Genomic DNA, 21,885 nt, shown 5'->3' with positions numbered 1-21,885 from the left:
GCAGTAGTGTTCTGGCGTACTTTAGCGCTGTGCCCCCCGAGCACGAAGCGCTCTCACAATGTCTGCTTTTAATGATTGTCATCACATGCTTGGCAAAAGAATTGTGTGCCAACACACAAGCTGAGCCAGTCTGCCAGCCTGTGGTGTGCCAACCATTCCTGCTCCGTCTCACACTCTGTCTAACAATCTGTCTCGCCTCGTCTCCGATAAGAACCTGGCTCTGCGTCTCGGAGACGCTCTTCAGGACACTTCGTAAATCCACCGGTGATAAATCACGACTCTGCCGCTCTGCTGTGTAGCCAAAATTAATGGGTACACTATACGGCCAAAAGTATTCGGACACCTGACCATGAGCTTGTCAGACGTCACATTTAAAAAACAGACGGCATTAAACAGAGTGACCTCCGTGTGACCTTTTCATCTTTTGAGAAGGCTTCTCACAAGGAGTATGTCTGTGGAAATTTGTGCCCATTCGGTCAAAAGATGACAGAGTTTGTATGGCTTGGCACTGATGTTGGTCAAGAAAGCCTCAGTTGATGTTCCGGTTCATTCCAAAGCTGTTCAGTAAGGCTGAGGTCGGGGCTCTGTGCAGCTTTTCTTCATGTCTTATAGAGCTCGTTTTCTGCTGGACCAAGAAAAGGACCTTCCCTAAACTGTTGCTGCTAAGCAGAAAGCATGTTATTTCCTTTATATAGCTGATTTATTACACTTGTTTGCAACTGTTGTGGCCAAAACACATGAATTCAGTAATAAAAAGGGGCGTCCTGATACTTTTGTGCACGTTCAGCCTGTCGGACTGGCCTGACCCGTGTGCGTTCCTCTGACACAGGTACAACACGCCCCCCTCGCGAAGGAGAGGTACCCGGCGTCGACTACAACTTCCTTTCCGTGGAGGAGTTCCTGAAGCTGGAACAGAGCGGGACGCTGCTGGAGATCGGCTCTTACGAAGGTGAGCGGTTTCCACACGTTGTGTGATTTTAGTGCAGCGAAAGCATGCAGAAGGTGGATTATCTGCTCGAATAGCTGACTGAATGATGCTCCGTGCCCTACTCAAGAGGACACGCTAACATGCCTTTGTTTTCTAGGTAATTACTATGGAACGCCAAAACCCTCCAGCCAGCCCCCTGCTGTTAAAGTGATTGGCGGAGAGGCGCTGCCCAACAACAAGTCCCGCCCCCAGGAGACCACGCCCCGCCGCTCCAAGTCTTACAATGAGATGCAGAATGCTGGAATAGCCGCGGCTGACACGGAGGATGAGGACGAGTTTCCTGAAATGAACAACAGCTTTACAGGTGATCTGTCTGTCTGTCTGTCTGTCTATCTATCTGTGTCTATCTATCTGTCTGTGTCAGTCCTTCCATCAGTCTGTCTATTTGTCTATCTGTCCGTCTGTTCATCCTTCCATCTGTCGGTCTGTCTATCTGTGTGTTTGTCTGTCCTTCTATTTGCATTTCTGTCTGTCTGTCTATGTCTGTCTTTCTGTCATTCTGTCTATTTATATATCTGTCTGTCTGTCTGTCCTTCTGTCCTATCTATTTGTATATCTGTCTAATTGTCAGTCTGTCCTTTCATCCATCCGTCTATCTGTAAGTTTGTCTATTTGTGCCTGTTTGTCTTTCTATTTGCCTGTCTGTCTGTGTCTGTCTTTCTATTTGCATGTCTGTCTGTCTGTCTGTCTGTCTGTCTGTCTATCCATTTGTCTGTCTGTCTGTCTGTCTGTCTGTCTGTCTGTCTGTCCATCTGCCCGTCTCTGCCTGTCTATCCATCAGTCTGTCTACCTGTCTGTCCTTCCCTCTAGCTATCTGTCTATCTGTGTTTGTTTGTCTGTCTTTCTATTTGTCTGTCTGTCTATCTACCTATCTACCTACCTGTATGTCTGTCTGTCTTATAAATTGAATTGAATTGAATTGAGAGGTGTTGATCGTATTCGGTTGACTGTTGGACTGAGAGATCGGACGGCGCCATCTGGTGGTCATGATTCGCCAATGTTTTTATTACAAAACGACGTGTTTAATATTAACGTTTAATAAACGACTGTACACACTTTATTAACACGTTATTATGTATGTTAGATAAATATTTATGCATTATTTCATAATTTGATTGATTTTATAAGCTACGCCAACCATAAAGACTAACTTTTTGGATAAACAATTACTGTTAATGTCTAGTAGAACTGTACCTCATTTATTAAACAGAAAAAACCTTATAAATAGTGAGAGTGTAAATGATATTAATCGTATCTCTTTTATAAATATAAATGTATTACTATAATTAAACTATTGTAATATTAGAACATTGTAACCCGCTGTGCAAACAATGAAAGTAGTTAGCATTTTGTTCTTAGCTAGCGCTTTATTTATAGAAAGAGAGGAGACAAAAATAATGTTCATTTATTTATTCTAGTGATTATAATAATCTTTCTGTCTGTGAACTAAATTAAGGGGATTTAACATCCATGTGTTCACACAGACTGCTTTCTTGTTCCTATTTAAAATGTGTTAAATCTACTGGAACCTTCTGGTTCCTCTGACTGAAGCTAATACAGTTATTTTTTCACTTTAAACACATTCTCTGATAATTATTATATTTAAATCTGATTTTATTTAGTTTTAATGGCTTGTACAGCACTGAGTTTATGCAGTAACACCTCTGGGTGCAGGATGGTCAGAACGTTTGCTGACCGTAGGAGGTTGTTGATTTCATTAGCATGCAGGTATGTGTGGGTCAGTCCCAGTTCCAGACACCTAGGTGTGTGTGTGTATGGGTGTAAATGGCCCTGAATCACCCCTGATGGGTTCGGATGTGAAAGGGTGGAGCTGTTAAGTGTCCCCCACACCCCCTGATCCAGGCTAGGAACTGTGTAGAGTAGACACAATAGGATCAAACCTTCAGCAGCAGCAGGAGTGTGTTTGTGTGTCTTTACCGTGTTTCATTCTGTTACCTACAGGGGACTCGAGTGAACCGGACGAGCACCCAGCAGTGCGCCCCTTCGCTCCACCACAGCAGCTCAACAGCATCCCACTACCAACCACGGAGAGCACGCAGAACTCCCTAACACACCCCAGCCATCCCACGGACGAGGACCCGCTCGGCCCTCTGCCCGAGAACTGGGAGATGGCGTACACAGAGAACGGAGAGGTCTACTTCATAGAGTAAGCATTATTAGCATTGATTGTTCAGCTAGATTTAACAGAAATGTAAAGATTAGCATCTGTTGCTAAAATTTCTGGTTTAACCTCTGCAGTCTTGGTATACAGCAAATCATACTGGACTCCTGTACCTGAGATACATCAGTTACTAGCTGTCACGCTGAGTAAAAGAATTACACTTATTGTATTTATGTAACTGTGAAATAAAAAGAAATCAAAAGAAATAAACTAAAAATTAGGAAAAATTGTACAGAGGCTAATAGAAAGTAAAATAACAAACAAGAGAAATTAAATTTAAATGAATAAAGCACCAAATTTTATACAAAATGTATAACTAAACATACAGCTTAAAACTAACCAAAATAAACTCAATATAATATAATAATCTATATTGTTGTTATTATTAACAAAAAATAAAATTATAAAAAGTTTAAATAAGAAGCCCCAAAATACAAAAAAGTAATAATGATGTGGTAATTAATTTTTATTAAACAAATAATGACACATAATAATAATTGCTTAAACCTGAACATTAAAAATGCTTTATTATAGTAATAAATACTAAGAACCTAAAATGCTAAAATGAAACAAAAAATAACATTTAAACCAAAAATTGAATAAAATAATGTACTAAATATAGAGTTCTTCACCTAAATTAAGTTTTTTACCTTTGCACAAAATCATTCTTAAATTCTTATTTTATTTCTCTTTAAACAGAAAACAGCTTCACAGTGTTTTATATAGAACTTTAATGTCTAAATAATAAAACTTTAATCAAAAGTCTTTGAAAATCAGTAGAAGCTGAAAATCTGATTAATAGACAAAGTACCACTATTAGATCATTAAATATTATCTAACATATTCTGATCTAATGATACTGATCTAATGTGACCTTACTGTTTAATATTTATAACCATTAATATTTATTATGTTTCTCGTGTGTTACTGTAACATTGGCTCATTCGCTGACGTTTTTTTAAAAAAATGTGCTTCATGGAATAAAGCAAACTCAGTCAAATGCCTTGATTTTCCTTCTGCCTGAATTTTGTTGTTTTTTATTTTCTGGAGCTCAGAGTTGAATGTGGCTGATAAAAGAAGCACCAGAACCAATTTTTCTTTATTCTAACTCATTGTTAAAAAGTAGAAACCTGCTCTAAATAATGAAATTCTCGTATAATTTCAGCCACAACACTAAAACCACGTCCTGGATCGACCCCCGGTGCCTGGACAAGCCCCAGAAACCCCTTGAGGAATGTGAAGATGATGGTAAGTTTACTTACATTGGATTTATTGCTGATTGATGAATGAATGCTCTTCCAGTTTTGTGGCTATAACAGCATCTGCTCTTTGCTCTGGAGTGTGTCTGTGGGAACAGTGTGTTCTTTATATGGATTAAGCTACAAACAACATTGAGAATCGATTCTCTGTCCTGAATGTTCACTCATGACTGGGTGTGTACTGTAGGTGGCGATGTTGAGCTGTGAAATAGTTTCTATTCCTCAGGAAGGACTTTTTCCTCATTCTTTCTGTCCTGCTTCTCTGGTTGGATTATAAAGATGATTTGCTGTTTTTTTTTATATCTGTGCTTGTTGCTGAATTTATTGCAGTATGTTACACTTCTAACGTTTGGTTGTTGATTTGTGTACATCTCAGCACTTAGAGGAAAATATTATGTCATGTATTAGGTTTCAAATGCATTTAATGTGGTTTAAATGGTGGAATAGTGCCGTAGCCATCTGTAGCCAGGAGTTTAACACACACCTTGTTATTATTAGTGAGACGCACATCCTAGACACTTGTGTATGTAAGAGAGGGGTTCTGATTTCTACTATTTGTATTATTCTGCACGACTATGTTGTCCAAATCCTACAGGATCTTAGAGATACGCGGTTGTTATACGCGGTTAGATATCTTTATGATCTTGTAGACTTTAACTCTTCTCTACAGTATCAAGCAGAGTTTAGGTCCCCGTGAGCCCTTCTTCTGTTCACTATGTATTTAAATATATGATTAATAAACTTCACGGTGGCTCGGTGGGTAGCACTGTCGCCTCACAGCAGGAAAGTTCTGGGTTTGATTCCCAGCTTGAGCATTTCGGGTCCTTTCTGTGTGGAGTTGTGCATGTTCTCTCCGTGTCTGTCTGTGTGGGTTTCCTCCGGGAGCTTCGGTTTCCTCCCACGGTCCAAAGACGTGCAAGTGAGGTGAATTGGAGATACTAAATTGTTCATGACTGTGTTTGATATTGGCAGTTGTAGCCTAGTGGTTAGGGTACTGGACTAGTAATCGAAATGTCGCTGGTTCATGCCCCACCACTGCCAGGTTACCACTGTTGGCCCTTGTGCAAGGCCCCTAACCTTCAATTGCTTAGACAGTGTACTGTCACAGTGCTGTAAGTTACTTTTGATAAAAGCGTCTCCTAAATGCTGAAAATGAAAATGTTAAACTTGAACTGATGAATCTTGTGTAACCAGTAACTACCGGTCCCGTCATGAATGTAATCAAGGGTAAAAGATGACTTATGCAGGCTGGTGTTCTAAACAACTTCTAATAGGTTCTAAGCAACTTAAACCAACTCAAGCTAGAGAGCTAATGAAGTGCTTTCTCCATGATACATGAAGTAAGACACCGGCTCAACTGGAGGCGCAACCTAAGCACCGTCGCCGATGATTAAACACACTTGGAGGGGGGCGACGTCTCCCCTTCTCTGTTTACAAACACACACACAGGCTGGTGTGACTCGATCAATAGATCAGATGGAAAAGCCATTCCTCTACTCCATCGTCTGGGCTTTAACTGGTCATGATGATGTTTGTTAGGCTTGCTTTAAATACAGTCACCACCCCAACCGTGACATCCGTGAAGTTAAGCACATTTTGCCGTGAATTATTAGGGCCCTACGCTTACTGCTTGACTAATGACTAACCACTTCCTACTTTAATCCTGTCTGTCGTCTTCTGTCTTCCTTTCTGCTTCGCTCTTGAGAAGAAGGGGTTCATACCGAGGAACTGGACAATGATCTAGGTAGGGCCTGTAGAATCTGTTACTTCCATATGTGTTTGTTCCCCGCTGTTCTTATATATAAATAATCATTAACTATTAAAATCCAGACTGATGGCCTGTCAGAATGGAACCGTCGAGCGCCGGGCGCGCATGGCGGCTCTGTGTTTACGCTATTCATCCTCTCCTGTCCACATCGAACGCCGTTCTGCTTCGTGATAAAAAAAAGTCCAAGTAAAAAGCAACATTATTTAAAAGCAGGATCCGGCCTGCCTTTAAATAACATACATTATTCATGGCTCTTATTGTTCCTGCAACCAGGGCAGTGCTCTTAATCCGTCTTCTCGGCTCTCACTACGAGCTCGAGTGGCCCGAGCGCTGTTTGCGTATGCCGGGTACGATTCTCTACTCCCGCGATTGACGCAATAGCTTTTTTTTTTGTGTTTTTACTGAGCCGTGTTTTTCAGATCTGTATGCCCGACACGCTCGCCGGCTTGTGTTCGTACCTCAAAGAATTTCCGACTCCTTTTATTCTTAGCGGAATCGACTGGAATGGATTTCATGTAGTTAGCACTGGCCTCTACAGCCCTGATGGATTGGATGGGCAAGGTCAATAGATATCGATCTGCCAAATTGGAAACATTAGCCGAGTGGCATCGGGACAAAGTGTGAGAGGCCCTTAGAGGCACAGGCTGGCACAGACCAGAACGAGATGTAAAGAGTTGAATAACAGCTTGGCGGTTGAGCCTATAGAGACAAAGCAAATCCTCCTAAAACCAGACACCATCATGCATTCCCATTACTGATCCTTCCAAATGTTTAATGTATGACTAAATGTCATCTCTGTTTGTACAGACGTATCTGAGCTATGGCTTTCTCTTTAGCTGGCGCTGGCTCTCCAGTTACGAGTCGTTTGTAAGCGATTATAAACGTTAAAAGAATCGCGGGTGGAGAATAATTCAAGCCGAAACCCTTCGAGGAAAATCCATCAGCGAAAGGCTGTTAATTGTACGCGGTTAGCGTGGGCTGACATTTATGGATTCATTAGAACAAAACACCAGTCAGGCTCATTTATAACGCTGTTAGTAACAGATAACAACTTTGATTTGCACGCTATGAAAATTGATATGCTCCGCACCTGCTAATTGAGCAGCGACGGGATTAATGCTCTGATATACTGAAGCCGGAAGATGCGATGCCAATTAAATGGTTGCGTCGAACTCTCGAGCAGAAGCCGTTTGTCGTTTGTGCTGTTAGGATCCTGGTGTTACTGTATCTGTGTTGTCGATTATGTTAAATGATCAAGTCTGGGATTGATCTTTGAGTCTTAGACCAGCCTAAGATTAGAGTGTTAGCACCAGAATGATCTTGGATGCAGCTTAGACCATTCTTTGATCAGTGCTAAACACGGACGTTTGGTCTTTTTACCTTTAGGTAGGGTCACATGGCACAACCGTGATGCACCTTAGGGTGATTTCATTACAGTTTAGATTAATGGATATTTTTTTGGATTGAGACGTATCAGTATCTGAGTATTTTCTGCTTATAATTGGAGTTACATGACGTCAGGGCGGCACGGTGGCTAAGTGGGTAGCACTGTCGCCTCACAGCAAGAAGGTCCTGGGTCCAGGTCCTTTCTGTGTGGAGTTTGCATGTTCTCCCTGTGTCTGCATGGGTTTCCTCCGGGTGCTCCGGTTTCCTCCCACAGTCCAAAGACATGCAAGTGAGGTGAACTGGAGACACTAAATTGTCCATGACTGTTTTTGGTATTAAACTTGTGAACTGATGAATCTTGTGTAATGAATAAACTACCGTTTCCTGTCATGAATGTAACCAAAGTGTAAAAGATAATGTTAAAATCCTAATAAACAAACAAACATGACGCCAAGGTCAATAAATAACATTAACTGGGAAATTAGTGCTCTCCTCCAAGCTTCTATAGCCTTATGCATGCAAAATTGATGCATTAGTGGTCTACTCCAAGCTTGTTTAGCCTTATGTACACATAATTGGGGGATTAGTGCTCGGATCTAAGCTTCTTCAGCCTTATGTTCACAGAATTGGAGAATTAGTTGCTAAGAACCTCAATACGATGATGTACGTACATAACAGACAGATATCATAACGCATTGTTGTAATGTGCAGGCAGGCACAACTGTTTAATACATTTTAGATTAATGGATATTTTCTGGAATACGACTTTTATAGTATCTGATTATTTTCTGCTTATAATTGTAGTTACATGACGCCAAGGTCAATAAATAAAAAGCCACTCAAATTTTGATGTCAGTTGCGAATAATGAGCTGTATAGAATTCAACATCGTGGTTCCCGGCACTAGATGCAGATTAAAGGACTTGATTATATGGTGAGGGTAGATTTTAGATCTGTCCCCCTTCCTGTATAAAAAGCAGGAGCAGAACAGGTATACAGGAATAATGTTGATTTGTTAACCATAGCATCGAGGCTCATTTCCTCTCCTGTGTTTTTTCTTCTCCAGAGCTGCCCGCAGGCTGGGAAAGGATCGACGACCCGGTGTACGGAGTTTATTACGTAGAGTAAGTAATAAAACAAGTCCATTACCGACAGCGTTGTGTGAGTTTTATATACAGTCAGGCAGGGCTCGGTTCATGGTAGAAAACCTTACACACAAACACAGAACCAGAGTACCTGGAGATAATCGCTAATATAATACGTTCTCCTGCTTTTCCACCTCTCGAATGGCCACGTTGAGCGAAAAACTGAATAAATTTATACGTTCCGATGTGGTACGAAGCAATTTCTCCAGAAGTGGACGGCCTCCCGTGTTTTCACTCGCATAATTCTCAGAATCGAGCTGGAAATCTCTGAGAGTGGGCATTTTCTCACCCACGATGTCGCTTGGCGGTGATTATAAGTGGCTGGTTCTGCAGTCGTTCCTCCAGACTTTTACCTTTCCCAGAACAGACGGGTTTGTACGAAGCCTGATATCTGAGATCAATACAAATGAGGAAAACCTGATCCCAGATCAGTGGGATTTCCAATACCGTAAAGACGATGCTGTGCCCACCTCGATATGGGAGCAGCGGGCATATTCAAAGCAGCCAAGCATACACAATGTAAAGCAAAGTGGCCACGCCTCCTTTATTTAAACTGGTACCAACATATACAAAGGTCACATCATTAGCCTGATGTGCTAGAGCTGTGGGTCACCAGCTGGAAAAGTTTCACATTCACTTTTACTGTTGGGCCCTTGAGTGAGGCCCTTAACTCTCTAGGCTCCAGGGGTGCCGTACAATGTGTGACCCTGTGCTCTGATGGAATAAAGGTGTTCCATATGCATTAAGTAGGCAGTAGCCTAGTGGTTAAGGTACTGGACTAGTAATCTGAAGGTTGCTGGTTCAAGCCCCACCACTTCTAGGTTGCTGCTCTTGGGCCCTTGAGCAAGGCCCTCAACCCACTAGACTCCAGGGGTGCCGTACAATGTACAATATACATTAAGTAGGCAGTAGCTTAGTGGTTAAGGTACTGGACTAGTAATCAGAAGGATGCTGGTTCAAGCCCCATCACTGCCAGGTTGCTGCTTTTGGGCTCTTGAGCAAGGCCCTTAACCCTCAATTGCTCAATGCAGAAAATCTAAATTACATGTAAATGTGGATTTAATTACTCTTGAATGCCAACCTGACCAACCTGACCATGTCTGACCTTCTTCAACTATTGCCACCAATTTGGAAGCTTATTATTTATATTATCATTGATTTTATACACCTCATAGATAATGATCACAGTGTCCACATACTTTTGGTCAGTTCTGCGCATGAATATTTTCAATTATCCGTCTAAATAAATGTCGTCTTTCCCTTACCGATACCGAGACACCAATTAACCTCGAACCAACCTTCAACCACTGCACGATAGTCTGGATCATCAGTTTCATCATAAATATTAAGACACCAGTTTGATTCCCGTTAATCACGTCCTCCTGTCTTCCTCAGTCACGTTAACAGAAAGACCCAGTATGAGAATCCGATACTGGAGGCCAAAAGGAAGAAGCAGTTGGAGCAGACGCAGTCGGCTGAAGGTAAGCGACAGATACGAGACGTTTATCTCTCTAGATGTTGGATGGCACTCGGAGTGTGTTTGTATTGTCTTAATTTAGGGCGCCCAGGTGGCGCAGCGGGATTTTCGAACTCCCGGTTTGAATCTCTGCTCTTTTTAGTGGGCAAATTGGCAGATAAAATTGGCCTCCAGTCTGCTGGGTGGGAGAAGTCCGGACTAATGAGTGGATGGGTTTTCAAAACGCTGTGCGAGGCGCCTGTACAGAAGTGGAGGAGCGTGGAGATCGATGCGTGTCTTTCCATGCACGATATCCGGCCTCATGTGCGAATCCACCGAGGTGCCGCGTCGGAGGGGGCGTGGGGCAGCCGAATATACCCTCCTCGGACACAATCGGGATCCATAGCAGCGGAAGACTAATTGGCTAATGCTAAATTGTGTGAAAAAGGGAGAAAATGCAGAAATAAATAGAAAAAATGTGCTCATGTCATTAGTAGCACCATCTGCTTAGTACTGGACTAGTAATCAGAAGGATGCTGGTTCTAGCCCCACCACTACCAGCTTGCTGCATTATCTAATGGCACCATTAGAGATTTCCATTGTTGAATGAACAGCAGACTGAGTCTGAGGTCAGGATCAATCAGCGACCAGGTTCCTGACCACACATCAAACGCATCAATACAGCAGCGTCGCTGCGCGAGTGCATCCATATCAGGCGAGTCCTTCCTGCCCCGTATCCCTACAGCGCCGCTTTAAATGCATTTTCCCCACCAGGGGACGTTCGCACAGGCGCAGTTTCCTGTTTCATTATCGCACAACCGTACCGCCTGGATGCACTTTTGGAAATTTTATTCCGCTATCGATCGCCGAGATTGCATCCTGAAGTACAGATCAGCAGGGCCGTCGCAGCGGTGGCCGCCTCGGCTCCGACTCGGCCGGTTACGTTTCTCGGCCGTGCTACGACCCACAGATCTCACTAAATCTTTCAGAATGGATCGAAGAGCGCGCGCCCGGACCGACGCTAGCCAGCTACGCCGCCAATCACCTGGAGACGTACGGGAGCTCCGCCCCTACCCCGCCGCCACCGCTAGGGGCCAAACGTACGTGATTTGTCCTCACCACTGGGGTTTAGCAAGACATTCTCTCTATCACTGTTTCTCTTTTTTCCTGCTGCCTGAGGCGCGCCAGAACCGCCGCTACACCAAGTACTCTTTCATTTCCCACTTCTTGCTCTTATTTACTCTTTAAAAAGGTTTCCTGTTATGAGGCTCATAAATAAAACTCTTATTAACACGTACAGAACTTTTAAACTCTGAACCACTGTTTACAAGAACTTTCAGGTCTGGATGAACAGATCATCCTTCATCATCTCAACATCACCCGTTTCCTTCTGCCTCTTTACTCTCTTTGGCTTTTTTACTAATTACTTTACACTTGGCTAAATTATTTCCTTTGGTTTAATAAATTATAGATGTTATGTGTATACACATGTACAGTTTAAATGTAATCTGATATTTTATATGTAATAAATAATATTTAGGTTATTTACAGTTTGGCCTCGAACGTTTAACTTATCAAAACTAGTTCCCTTTTTTGTTTAAATTTATTTGTTATAAGAATGAAAATATTGGCTAATAATAATAATAAAATATATTGGCTGAAATGAAAGTTGCCACTACTGATGCGTTTAAACGTGCTGCGTTCGCTGTAGCCTTGTTATGGTGTGTTTAAAAATCTTACAGTGTAAAAACTGATGGTTACTTCACCTTCACCTTTAAAAATACAGAATCAAATGCATCCGGACATCCACACAAACTCAGTTGGTTGTGTTTGAGGGAGGGAGGGAGGGAGGGTCAAACAGGGTTTCTTCCTGTCGCTGCTGTTGCCATATACGGGAAGAAGGGTGGGAATAGGAAGGAAATAAATAAACAAATAATGTAAAGTCCTTATTATAGCATGTAAACAAGAGTGCAAAAGAAACATTAATTGCTTTATTGTCGTTTCAGTTCTACACAAGTACATATTACAATGAAACGAAACGTTCCTCCCTCCAGGACCAGGGTGCAACACACACATATATACAGACAAATACGTCTTTCTGGTTTTAACCCATCAGGAATCTTATTTAACCGTCTCTGAATCTAACAATAAACTATCTTACACTTCCTATAATGAATGGTCCGTTTTATATCCACCTTTTAATTGTGTTTATTTGTATTCTGGTCTTGGCTGCAGGAGTGAAACCGTTCTTCACCCGCAACCCAGCCGAACTGAAGGGCACGTTCATCAACACAAAGCTGAAGAAGAGCCGCCGTGGTTTCGGTTTCACGGTCGTCGGAGGAGACGAGCCAGACGAGTTTCTCCAGATTAAGAGTCTGGTACTGGACGGTCCGGCTGCGCTGGACGGCAAGATGGAGACAGGTGAGCGTTTTATTGTTTCATTGTGTCTGTTGTTCTTTCAGTAAGATGAATTTGAGTGATTTGTTCTGGCAGTTACACCGGACTGTGTTTTAGCTGTTTTCTTTTTTAATGGGATTTGATGTTGAAAGGAACAGCTTGCTCACCACAGGGGACGTTATTTTTAACTATTTTTAACTAAGAACTAACTGTTTCTGCTCTTTCTTTGTTCATCAGCAGCTTTAATTAAACCTCGATGTGCTAATTTTGGGGGCTTCTTTCAGGCACAACAGTCTTCAAACCCATGGGAATGTAAAACTTGCTGGACTGTGGACAGTGACACTCATGTTTCAGCAGCATCTAATGTTATATTTCATACCTGTACTCAATCCTGATCACTAATGAGGAATTAGGAGGCAGTGCCTGATGTTATAAAACCTTCAACAGCACTGAAATAAGAATTGAGGATGCCAGTTATATATGGCTCTTGAATTTGAATTGCTCTGCTATCAACCAGTCAGGTGCCCACACAGACACCTGATTGGCTGTGTGTCTGTAGGGGGAGGGACAATGGCTGAAACAGGGTTCCTTGTCATTTTGGGCAATTGAGACCTCTGCTGACCGGGGTGGCTGATCATGGATCATGTAATACCAAGTCCTTAGCAGGTGAAAAGAAGTGGTCTTCTGCAACGAATTGGGGGGGGCGCCTTGACTGCCTCAACTGTTCTTGATCTGAGTTTGGGGGGGGTTGCCCAAAACATATAATATTTATGAAGTTTCCTAAAATAAATGGACTTCCATTTTTATACCCTTGTCCATCTTCCCCCACAGGCGACGTCATCGTGAGCGTAAACGACACGTGCGTACTGGGCTATACCCACGCGCAGGTGGTGAAGATCTTCCAGTCCATCCCAATCGGTTCCATGGTGGACCTGGAGCTCTGCCGGGGCTATCCGCTGCCCTTCGACCCCGACGACCCCAACACCAGCCTGGTCACATCGGTCGCCATCGTGGACAAGGAGCCCATCATCCTGAACGGCCAGGAGGCCTACGAATCGCCGTCCAGCCACAGCAACCATAACGGCACGGCCAGCGAACACCTGCGGCCGCATAGCCCCACCCACGAGTCCGCCTCCGACGGCTCGCTGGAGCCGCGCTTCCCGGGCGACGCGGTCACCCTGGCGTCGTCCATCGCCACGCAGCCCGAGCTCATCACGGTGCACATGGAGAAAGGAGACAAGGGCTTCGGCTTCACCATCGCCGACAGCCCGGGGGGCGGCGGCCAACGCGTCAAGCAGATCGTGGATTACCCGCGCTGCCGAGGGCTCAGGGAGGGCGACATAATCGTGGAGGTGAACAAGAGGAACGTGCAGAACCTCACACACAACCAGGTGGTGGATCTGCTCAGCAAGTGTCCTAAAGGAAGTGAAGTTACCATGCTGGTCCAGAGAGGTGAGCGCGCTCTCGCTTTTATACGCGTCTGGTTTGTGGGGTCGTATTTATTTTTATCTGGGCTTGGGACCTGCGCTGAGAGCACACTGACAAGTGCACCCTCAATATCTAGGCTGTTTTAGCTACCCCACTTTTGAACATTAGCCGTTTATGTTCATGCAGACACCCGACAGACAGATAGCACCACTGAGATTCGAACCCTGAATCACGTCATCTCATCGCAACTAAACTAAAGACGAACATTATAGAAAGATGTATGTATATATGGACAGGCTGTTAGTCAAAACAGGCTGTTAATTAAAAAATAGTTTAAACGGGAACGATTTTAAAGCTTAAATAGGAGCAAAAGGGTAAGAAACGACAGAAAAGCAGTGACGGAAAGAACAAAAAACTAACCAGAGACAAAAGAGAGGCAGCGAGGGTCAGTAAAAAAGAGTCAGACTGTGATTGTGTGAAGAGAATCGACTCTTATAGTGGACAAAACCCCTGGCGGAAGGTGTCGTGAACCTGAATTTGCTGAACATTTAGTATGAGCCTTCGCGTGTACGTCAGCGTCGGCTGCGTACGCTCGTGCACGTGGCTGCTCGTTCACGTGTCTGTTCGTATGGACGTGCTATAGTGTAAAAGTCCAAATTCAGATCTGGAATCCGGTGAATGGTGGAAGGACTCGGCGCTCTTTGTTCAGCAGCAGCAGCATCTGAAGAGACGTGGGTTTAACAGCTACAGCTCGGTTATTGAAAAGCCGAGGCCACCAGAACGGTCTACAAAGCGCTCTGTTTCTCTCTGCTAATGCTCTTAAATAGACTTTTTATTGCTGAAGTAGGTATGGGGAGGTGTTAAGAGACGTGATTCGCTTCTGCCTCTTACATACGTATTACACACTTCCTGTTCTGGCACAAAGCGAGGTCGGTAAAGTCAAGGTTTGATGAGTTTGGTGCGGAGGAGCTCGAGTGGTCTGCACAGAGAGCTGATCTCAATCACTGGAATGAATCAGAATGCCCACTGCATCCAGGTTTCCTTGTGAAACATCAAAGCCTGACCTGTTTGTTTTAAATAAGATGTCCAGCTAGCTTATAATTACATGTCTATGAGTTTTGGACATATAGTATAGTATAGTCCAGTATAGAATAGTATAGTACAGAATAGTGTAGTATGGTATAGAATAGTATAGTGGAGTATAGAATAGCATAGTATGGTATAGTATAGTACAGAATAGTAAAATATAGTATAGTACAGTATAATATAGAATAGTATGGTATAGAATAGTATAGTATAGAATAGTGTGGTATAGTATGGTCTAGTATAGTACAGTATATATAGTATAGTATGGTATAGTACAGTATAATATAGAACAGTGTAGTAAGATATAGATTAGTATAGTAAGGTATAGTATAATACAGTATAGTATAGAATAGTAAAATATAGTATAGTATAGTCCAGTATAGAATAGTATAGTACAGAATAGTGTAGTATAGTATAGTAAGGTAAAGAACAGTACAGTATAGTATAGTAAAGAATAGTAGAGTATGGCATAGAATAGCATAGTACAGTATAGATTAGTAGAGTATGGTGTAGAATAGTATGGTACAGTATAGTATAGAATAGAATGGTATAGCATAGTACAGTGTAGTACAGTATGAATAGTATAGTACAGTATAGTATAGAATAGTGTAGTAAGGTATAGAATAGTATTGTACAGTATAGTTTATTATAGAATAGAATAGTAAAGTACAGTATGGTATAGCATAGTACAGTATAGTACAGTATAATATAGAATAATATAGTAAAGTATAGCATGGTATAGCATATTACAGTACAGTTTAGTATAGTACAGTGCAGTATAATATAATACAGTATAGTACAGTATAGAACAGTATAATATAGAATAATATAGTAAAGTATAGCGTGGTATAGCATATTACAGTACAGTTTAGTATAGTACAGTGCAGTATAATATAATATAGTATAGTACAGTATAGGACAGTATAATATAGAATAATATAGTAAAGTATAGCGTGGTATAGCATATTACAGTACAGTTTAGTATAGTACAGTGCAGTATAATATAATATAGTATAGTACAGTATAGGACAGTATAATATAGAATAATATAGTAAAGTATAGCGTGGTATAGCATATTACAGTACAGTTTAGTATAGTACAGTGCAGTATAATATAATATAGTATAGTACAGTATAGGACAGTATAATATAGAATAATATAGTAAAGTATAGCGTGGTATAGCATATTACAGTACAGTTTAGTATAGTACAGTGCAGTATAATATAATATAGTATAGTACAGTATAGGACAGGTCGCCAGTCCATCACAGGGACAAATCATCAGGAAGTATGGTATTCAATTTCATTGTTATGCCGACGATACCCAGCTGTACCTCCCCCTGCGTCCAACCGATTTGTGCTCTTTTAAACGCCTGAAGGAATGCTTGAAAGAGATTAAGTGTTGGTTAGCAAATAGTTTTCTTCAACTGAATGAGGATAAAACAGAAGTTATTCTCTTTGGCTCTCCCAAATATACAGATCCTTTAATAGAAAACATTGGGGAACTGTCAGACTATGTGAAATCACAGGTAAAGAATCTTGGGGTAATATTTGATTCTGACCTGAAATTCGATAAACAAATAAACTCTGTTGTTAGAAGCAGCTTTTTTCACCTTAGATCAATTGCTAAGATCAAATCAATTTTGTCACCACAAGACCTGGAAAAGGTAATTCATGCACTTATTTCATGTTGCCTAGACTACTGTAACAGTTTGTATATGGGTATAAGTAAGTCTTCATTAGCTCGGTTACAGCTAGTCCAAAATGCAGCAGCACGTCTGCTCACAGGTACAAAGAAGTTTGACCACATTACCCCGGTCCTGGCATCTCTCCATTGGCTTCCTGTAAGCTACAGGATCCAATTTAAAGTTCTTCTGTTTGTTTTTCAGTCCTTATATGGATTGGCGCCATCTTACATAAGAGACTTGCTCCATTTCTATTGTTCTCCTAGATCTCTTAGGTCATCCGATCAATTGCTCTTGGCTGTGCCACAGTCACGGTCAAAGCTCAAAGGTGATCGAGCCTTTGCAGTTGCTGCTCCGAGGTTGTGGAACAGTCTACCTTTGGACATCAGGGCCGCTTCCTCCATTTCTGTTTTTAAATCTAGACTAAAAACGCACTTCTACCAACTAGCGTTTCCTGGATGAGTGTCATGGTCTGCGTTTCTGTTGTTCTACTGTTTTATACTTTGTGTTGTTTTTTTTTATTAGTTTTTTTTATATAGTAATAAATTACTTACTTACTTACTTACATACACTTGGAGCAGTTTTGGTAGTTCCAGTTAATCTGACTGCATGTCTTTAGACTGTGGGAGGAAACCGGAGCTCCTGGATGAAACCCACACAGACACAAGGAGAACATGCAAACTCACACAGAAAAGACCCTGTGAGCTGAATCAGATCATTGGCACCAGGCTTAAACGTTCTGGATAAAATTCTGAACCTGTTGGTTGGAGGATCTGCTCGTCCTGCTGTAATGACTCTCTGCTCCCTGCCTCAGTCTTAATTATGCAAAGTAGGACACACACTCTGTATAAACTCCGATACTTCGGGCACGGCGAACGCCTGACACTGTTTTCACTGTACGCTGGGTGCAGTGACATTTAGACCCGATCGGAGCTACCTTCTCTGAAAACAAATTAGCACCGACCGACCCCTCCTGGAACGGAAATAAATGAGAGGAAGGAACGCGTTCCACAAAATACATCACGTTCCAGCACATCCATCACTGAGGAACACAGGAACCGTAAATAGCGTCGGCCTTAATGCAAACAGCTAGGATTTTAGCTGAACCTCGTATTGGTACGACATGCAGGCAGAGGGGAGCTCAGGTGCTACGTTTTCTCCTGCTGGCCCCCTGGCCCGTGTCGACGGTTTCCTTCAGTCTTAATCAGTACATATACAAAGATTACAATCTGTTAAACACTTAGAGGTTCTCCGAACCAGCGAGCCACAGAAAGGTTGGAGATGAACGACTGTTACTCAGCACAGACGGGCCGGATTGATTCTGCGTTTTAAAAGCAAAGGCGCCGGCGTCTTCTTCCTGAGCTCTGTACTTTACTGCTGTGCTGACGGCGTGCAGAGGAAAAGAAACCAGACTCGTAATTTTATGCAGGTCACGGGTCAGATAAGGCCAGATTGAGTAGCTGAGCATTAACAGTCCATAGTTAACACCTACCTTGTTACTTTAAAGTCTTAAATCTGCATCAACCTGTGAAGTATTCAGTTGTTAGCTGCTTGCTTCTGGCACAATTCTGTCCACCTAATTTGGCAGAACTTGTAGACGTCCAAACAAATGTGTTGTTTTTTTGGCTCAGTCTACATTTATCTAAAAGGTTTGAGGTCAGGACTTAATTAAGCTTAATTTTAAGGCGGTGGCTCGGTGGGTTGCACTGGCGCCTCACAGCAAGACGGTCCTGGGTTCGGTCCGCAGGTGGGGCGATCCCGGTCCTTTCTGTGTGGAGTTTGCATGTTCTCCCCGTGTCTGTGTGGGTTTCCTCTGGAAGCTCCAGTTTCCTCCCACAGTCTGAAGACATGCAAGTGAGGTGAACTGGAGATATATATATATAATATTATTACAATATTATTATACACTATATGTAAATAAATATATACATATACAGTGTATCACAAAAGTGAGTACACCCCTCACATTTCTGCAGATATTTAAGTTTATCTTTTCATGGGACAACACTGACAAAATGACACTTTGACACAATGAAAAGTAGTCTGTGTGCAGCTTATATAACAGTGTAAATTTATTCTTCCCTCAAAATAACTCAATATACAGCCATTAATGTCTAAACCACCGGCAACAAAAGTGAGTACACCCCTTAGTGAAAGTTCCTGAAGTGTCAATATTTTGTGTGGCCACCATTATTTCCCAGAACTGCCTTAACTCTCCTGGGCATGGAGTTTACCAGAGCTTCACAGGTTGCCACTGGAATGCTTTTCCACTCCTCCATGACGACATCACGGAGCTGGCGGATATTCGAGACTTTGCGCTCCTCCACCTTCCGCTTGAGGATGCCCCAAAGATGTTCTATTGGGTTTAGGTCTGGAGACATGCTTGGCCAGTCCATCACCTTTACCCTCAGCCTCTTCAATAAAGCAGTGGTCATCTTAGAGGTGTGTTTGGGGTCATTATCAGGCTGGAACACTGCCCTGCGACCCAGTTTCCGGAGGGAGGGGATCATGCTCTGCTTCAGTATTTCACAGTACATATTGGAGTTCATGTGTCCCTCAATGAAATGTAACTCCCCAACACCTGTTGCACTCATGCAGCCCCAGACCATGGCATTCCCACCACCATGCTTGACTGTAGGCATGACACACTTATCTTTGTACTCCTCACCTGATTGCCGCCACACATGCTTGAGACCATCTGAACCAAACAAATTAATCTTGGTCTCATCAGACCATAGGACATGGTTCCAGTAATCCATGTCCTTTGTTGCCATGTCTTCAGCAAACTGTTTGCGGGCTTTCTTGTGTAGAGACTTCAGAAGAGGCTTCCTTCTGGGGTGACAGCCATGCAGACCAATTTGATGTAGTGTGCGGCGTATGGTCTGAGCACTGACAGGCTGACCCCCCACCTTTTCAATCTCTGCAGCAATGCTGACAGCACTCCTGCGCCTATCTTTCAAAGACAGCAGTTGGATGTGACGCTGAGCACGTGCACTCAGCTTCTTTGGACGACCAACGCGAGGTCTGTTCTGAGTGGACCCTGCTCTTTTAAAACGCTGGATGATCTTGGCCACTGTGCTGCAGCTCAGTTTCAGGGTGTTGGCAATCTTCTTGTAGCGCAACAATTCGTCTTTTAAGATCCTCAGAGAGTTCTTTGCCATGAGGTGCCATGTTGGAACTTTCAGTGACCACTATGAGAGAGTGTGAGAGCTGTACTACTAAATTGAACACACCTGCTCCCTATGCACACCTGAGACCTAGTAACACTAACGAGTCACATGACATTTTGGAGGGAAAATGACAAGCAGTGCTCAATTTGGACATTTAGGGGTGTAGTCTCTTAGGGGTGTACTCACTTTTGTTGCCGGTGGTTTAGACATTAATGGCTGTATATTGAGTTATTTTGAGGGAAGAATAAATTTACACTGTTATATAAGCTGCACACAGACTACTTTTCATTGTGTCAAAGTGTCATTTTGTCAGTGTTGTCCCATGAAAAGATATACTTAAATATCTGCAGAAATGTGAGGGGTGTACTCACTTTTGTGATACACTGTATGTGTAGTATGTAGTATGTAATGTAAAGTCAAGTGCAGGTGAATTTTAGCCTGGTCATTAATATTAGAACAGAACTGATGGGTCAAGCTTGATTGGTTGGCAGCAGAGGGTGACCGGTTCTAGTTTGGGCATCAATGTTTCTCATATTTGGACGTATGGACATTGTTTGCTGGATATTTTGGGGAATAAGCACATGTTCGCCTGTGCTTTTCCCCATTATGATCCATTTGCTTGCTTTAAATGTAAAAGTATGTGGACATTTCATCATCATCATCAACTCATCATCACTATTTATACGCCTTTCTGGCAGGCACAACATTTAAGCACAAATAATAATGTTAACCAGTAGATCCTAACAGAGATTTAAAGGAGGGTAGAGAGGAGGCGTCACGGATAGATTTGGGAACAGGATTCCACAATTTGGGGGCTATGAAGTGCAACCTCAGATTAAACTAATCAGGACAGTGAGGGGTGTGAGGAGAGGAACCTTGTACTGAATGTATTTCGGCGTCTGTGACTGCATGTTTGAATAATTCACGCCCCCCCGGTGGCTCTCACAAGGATACGTCTTCTGTACCCTGATGTACATTTTCCTTTTTTTGTTTTATTTCATCGTTTGCATTGATAATATTTCAGCAGATGTGAAGCGTACCTGTATAAGTGAGCTCCTTTATTTCCAGATGATGTATGTGGTACGTGTGGTTGAACTGCCTCCCATCACTCGAGAGCCTGGGCTTGAGCTGCATCGGTTGCCCAGGCAACAGTCGGTCTCTCCTCTCGGCAGATGGACCGACCGTCGGAATCCGTTTCCTTCGGGGCTCGGACGCGCGCGCTTCTCTCGTTTAACACCGCGATTAGCTTCCGCTGCGCCTCGCCGGGTTCACGCTGTTCCGGGGTCACGGTGTTCCTCACTCACGGTGTTCCTCTCTCGCACGGTGTGTGTAAAAAAGAGACCTGGTTCTCACCTGAAGCTCTCGGCAGACTGTGTTTACTGGGCTGCTTCGACCTCTAGATGCTACTTACATGCAAATCGCTTTTGATATCCTCATCGCATGGAGATAACGCCTGGCGTATCTGTTGTTTTTGAGTTTTGAGTCCTAAAAACAACATTCCTGCCTTGACCCTGCTGCGATGTACTTGGCACTCGAATGGCGCAGGAGTCCGTTGTGTTATCTCAGTGCTGTCGGCCTGCCGGATGACTACACCGACGTGACGGTCAAAGTGATGCCTCGTTATTGCTGCAATTGCGACCTCTGGTGGCTGGCTCGTCGATACCACCTGCACAGAGATAACGAATAATGGATAGCAGTGCCTGACTCTTCATATGCAATACTGATCCCTAATAATGAAATTAAATCAACATAGCCAATCATGCCTGTCTGTAGACACCAGACCAGTTAATAGCACCAGTGTTTATTTGAACCCTGGATCTCAGAGGTAGTAAGCTAGCTCGATTCACCGCTGCAACACCCGAGCACCTTGGATAATCGTTCATAACTTAAAATCCGGGGGAAAGATATTGGTTTAAAGTGGCTTAAATATGATATGT

At 42.8% G+C, this 21,885-nt stretch overlaps 1 protein-coding gene across 7 annotated transcripts in view; it reads left to right on the top strand.

Moving 5' to 3' along the window:
* Positions 1-21,885, top strand: part of magi1b (membrane associated guanylate kinase, WW and PDZ domain containing 1b) — a 99,724-nt gene that overhangs the window by 47,540 nt on the left and 30,299 nt on the right. For 5 of the 7 annotated variants that reach the window (XM_062986912.1, XM_062986913.1, XM_062986916.1 and 2 more), the window contains exons 3-12: positions 830-949; positions 1,086-1,292; positions 2,951-3,155; positions 4,336-4,418; positions 6,138-6,173; positions 8,649-8,706; positions 10,123-10,208; positions 11,173-11,283; positions 12,419-12,604; positions 13,412-14,032. In XM_062986912.1, the coding sequence (XP_062842982.1) occupies positions 830-949; positions 1,086-1,292; positions 2,951-3,155; positions 4,336-4,418; positions 6,138-6,173; positions 8,649-8,706; positions 10,123-10,208; positions 11,173-11,283; positions 12,419-12,604; positions 13,412-14,032 (1,713 nt within the window). The remainder of the gene's footprint in view (positions 1-829; positions 950-1,085; positions 1,293-2,950; positions 3,156-4,335; positions 4,419-6,137; positions 6,174-8,648; positions 8,707-10,122; positions 10,209-11,172; positions 11,284-12,418; positions 12,605-13,411; positions 14,033-21,885) is intronic. The other 2 variants (XM_062986915.1, XM_062986917.1) reach the window with 2 other exon arrangements.

Source organism: Trichomycterus rosablanca, chromosome 24 (genome assembly GCF_030014385.1).
Source record: "Trichomycterus rosablanca isolate fTriRos1 chromosome 24, fTriRos1.hap1, whole genome shotgun sequence".
NCBI lineage: Eukaryota > Metazoa > Chordata > Actinopteri > Siluriformes > Trichomycteridae > Trichomycterus > Trichomycterus rosablanca.
This window is presented reverse-complemented; position numbering and strand designations above follow the sequence as displayed.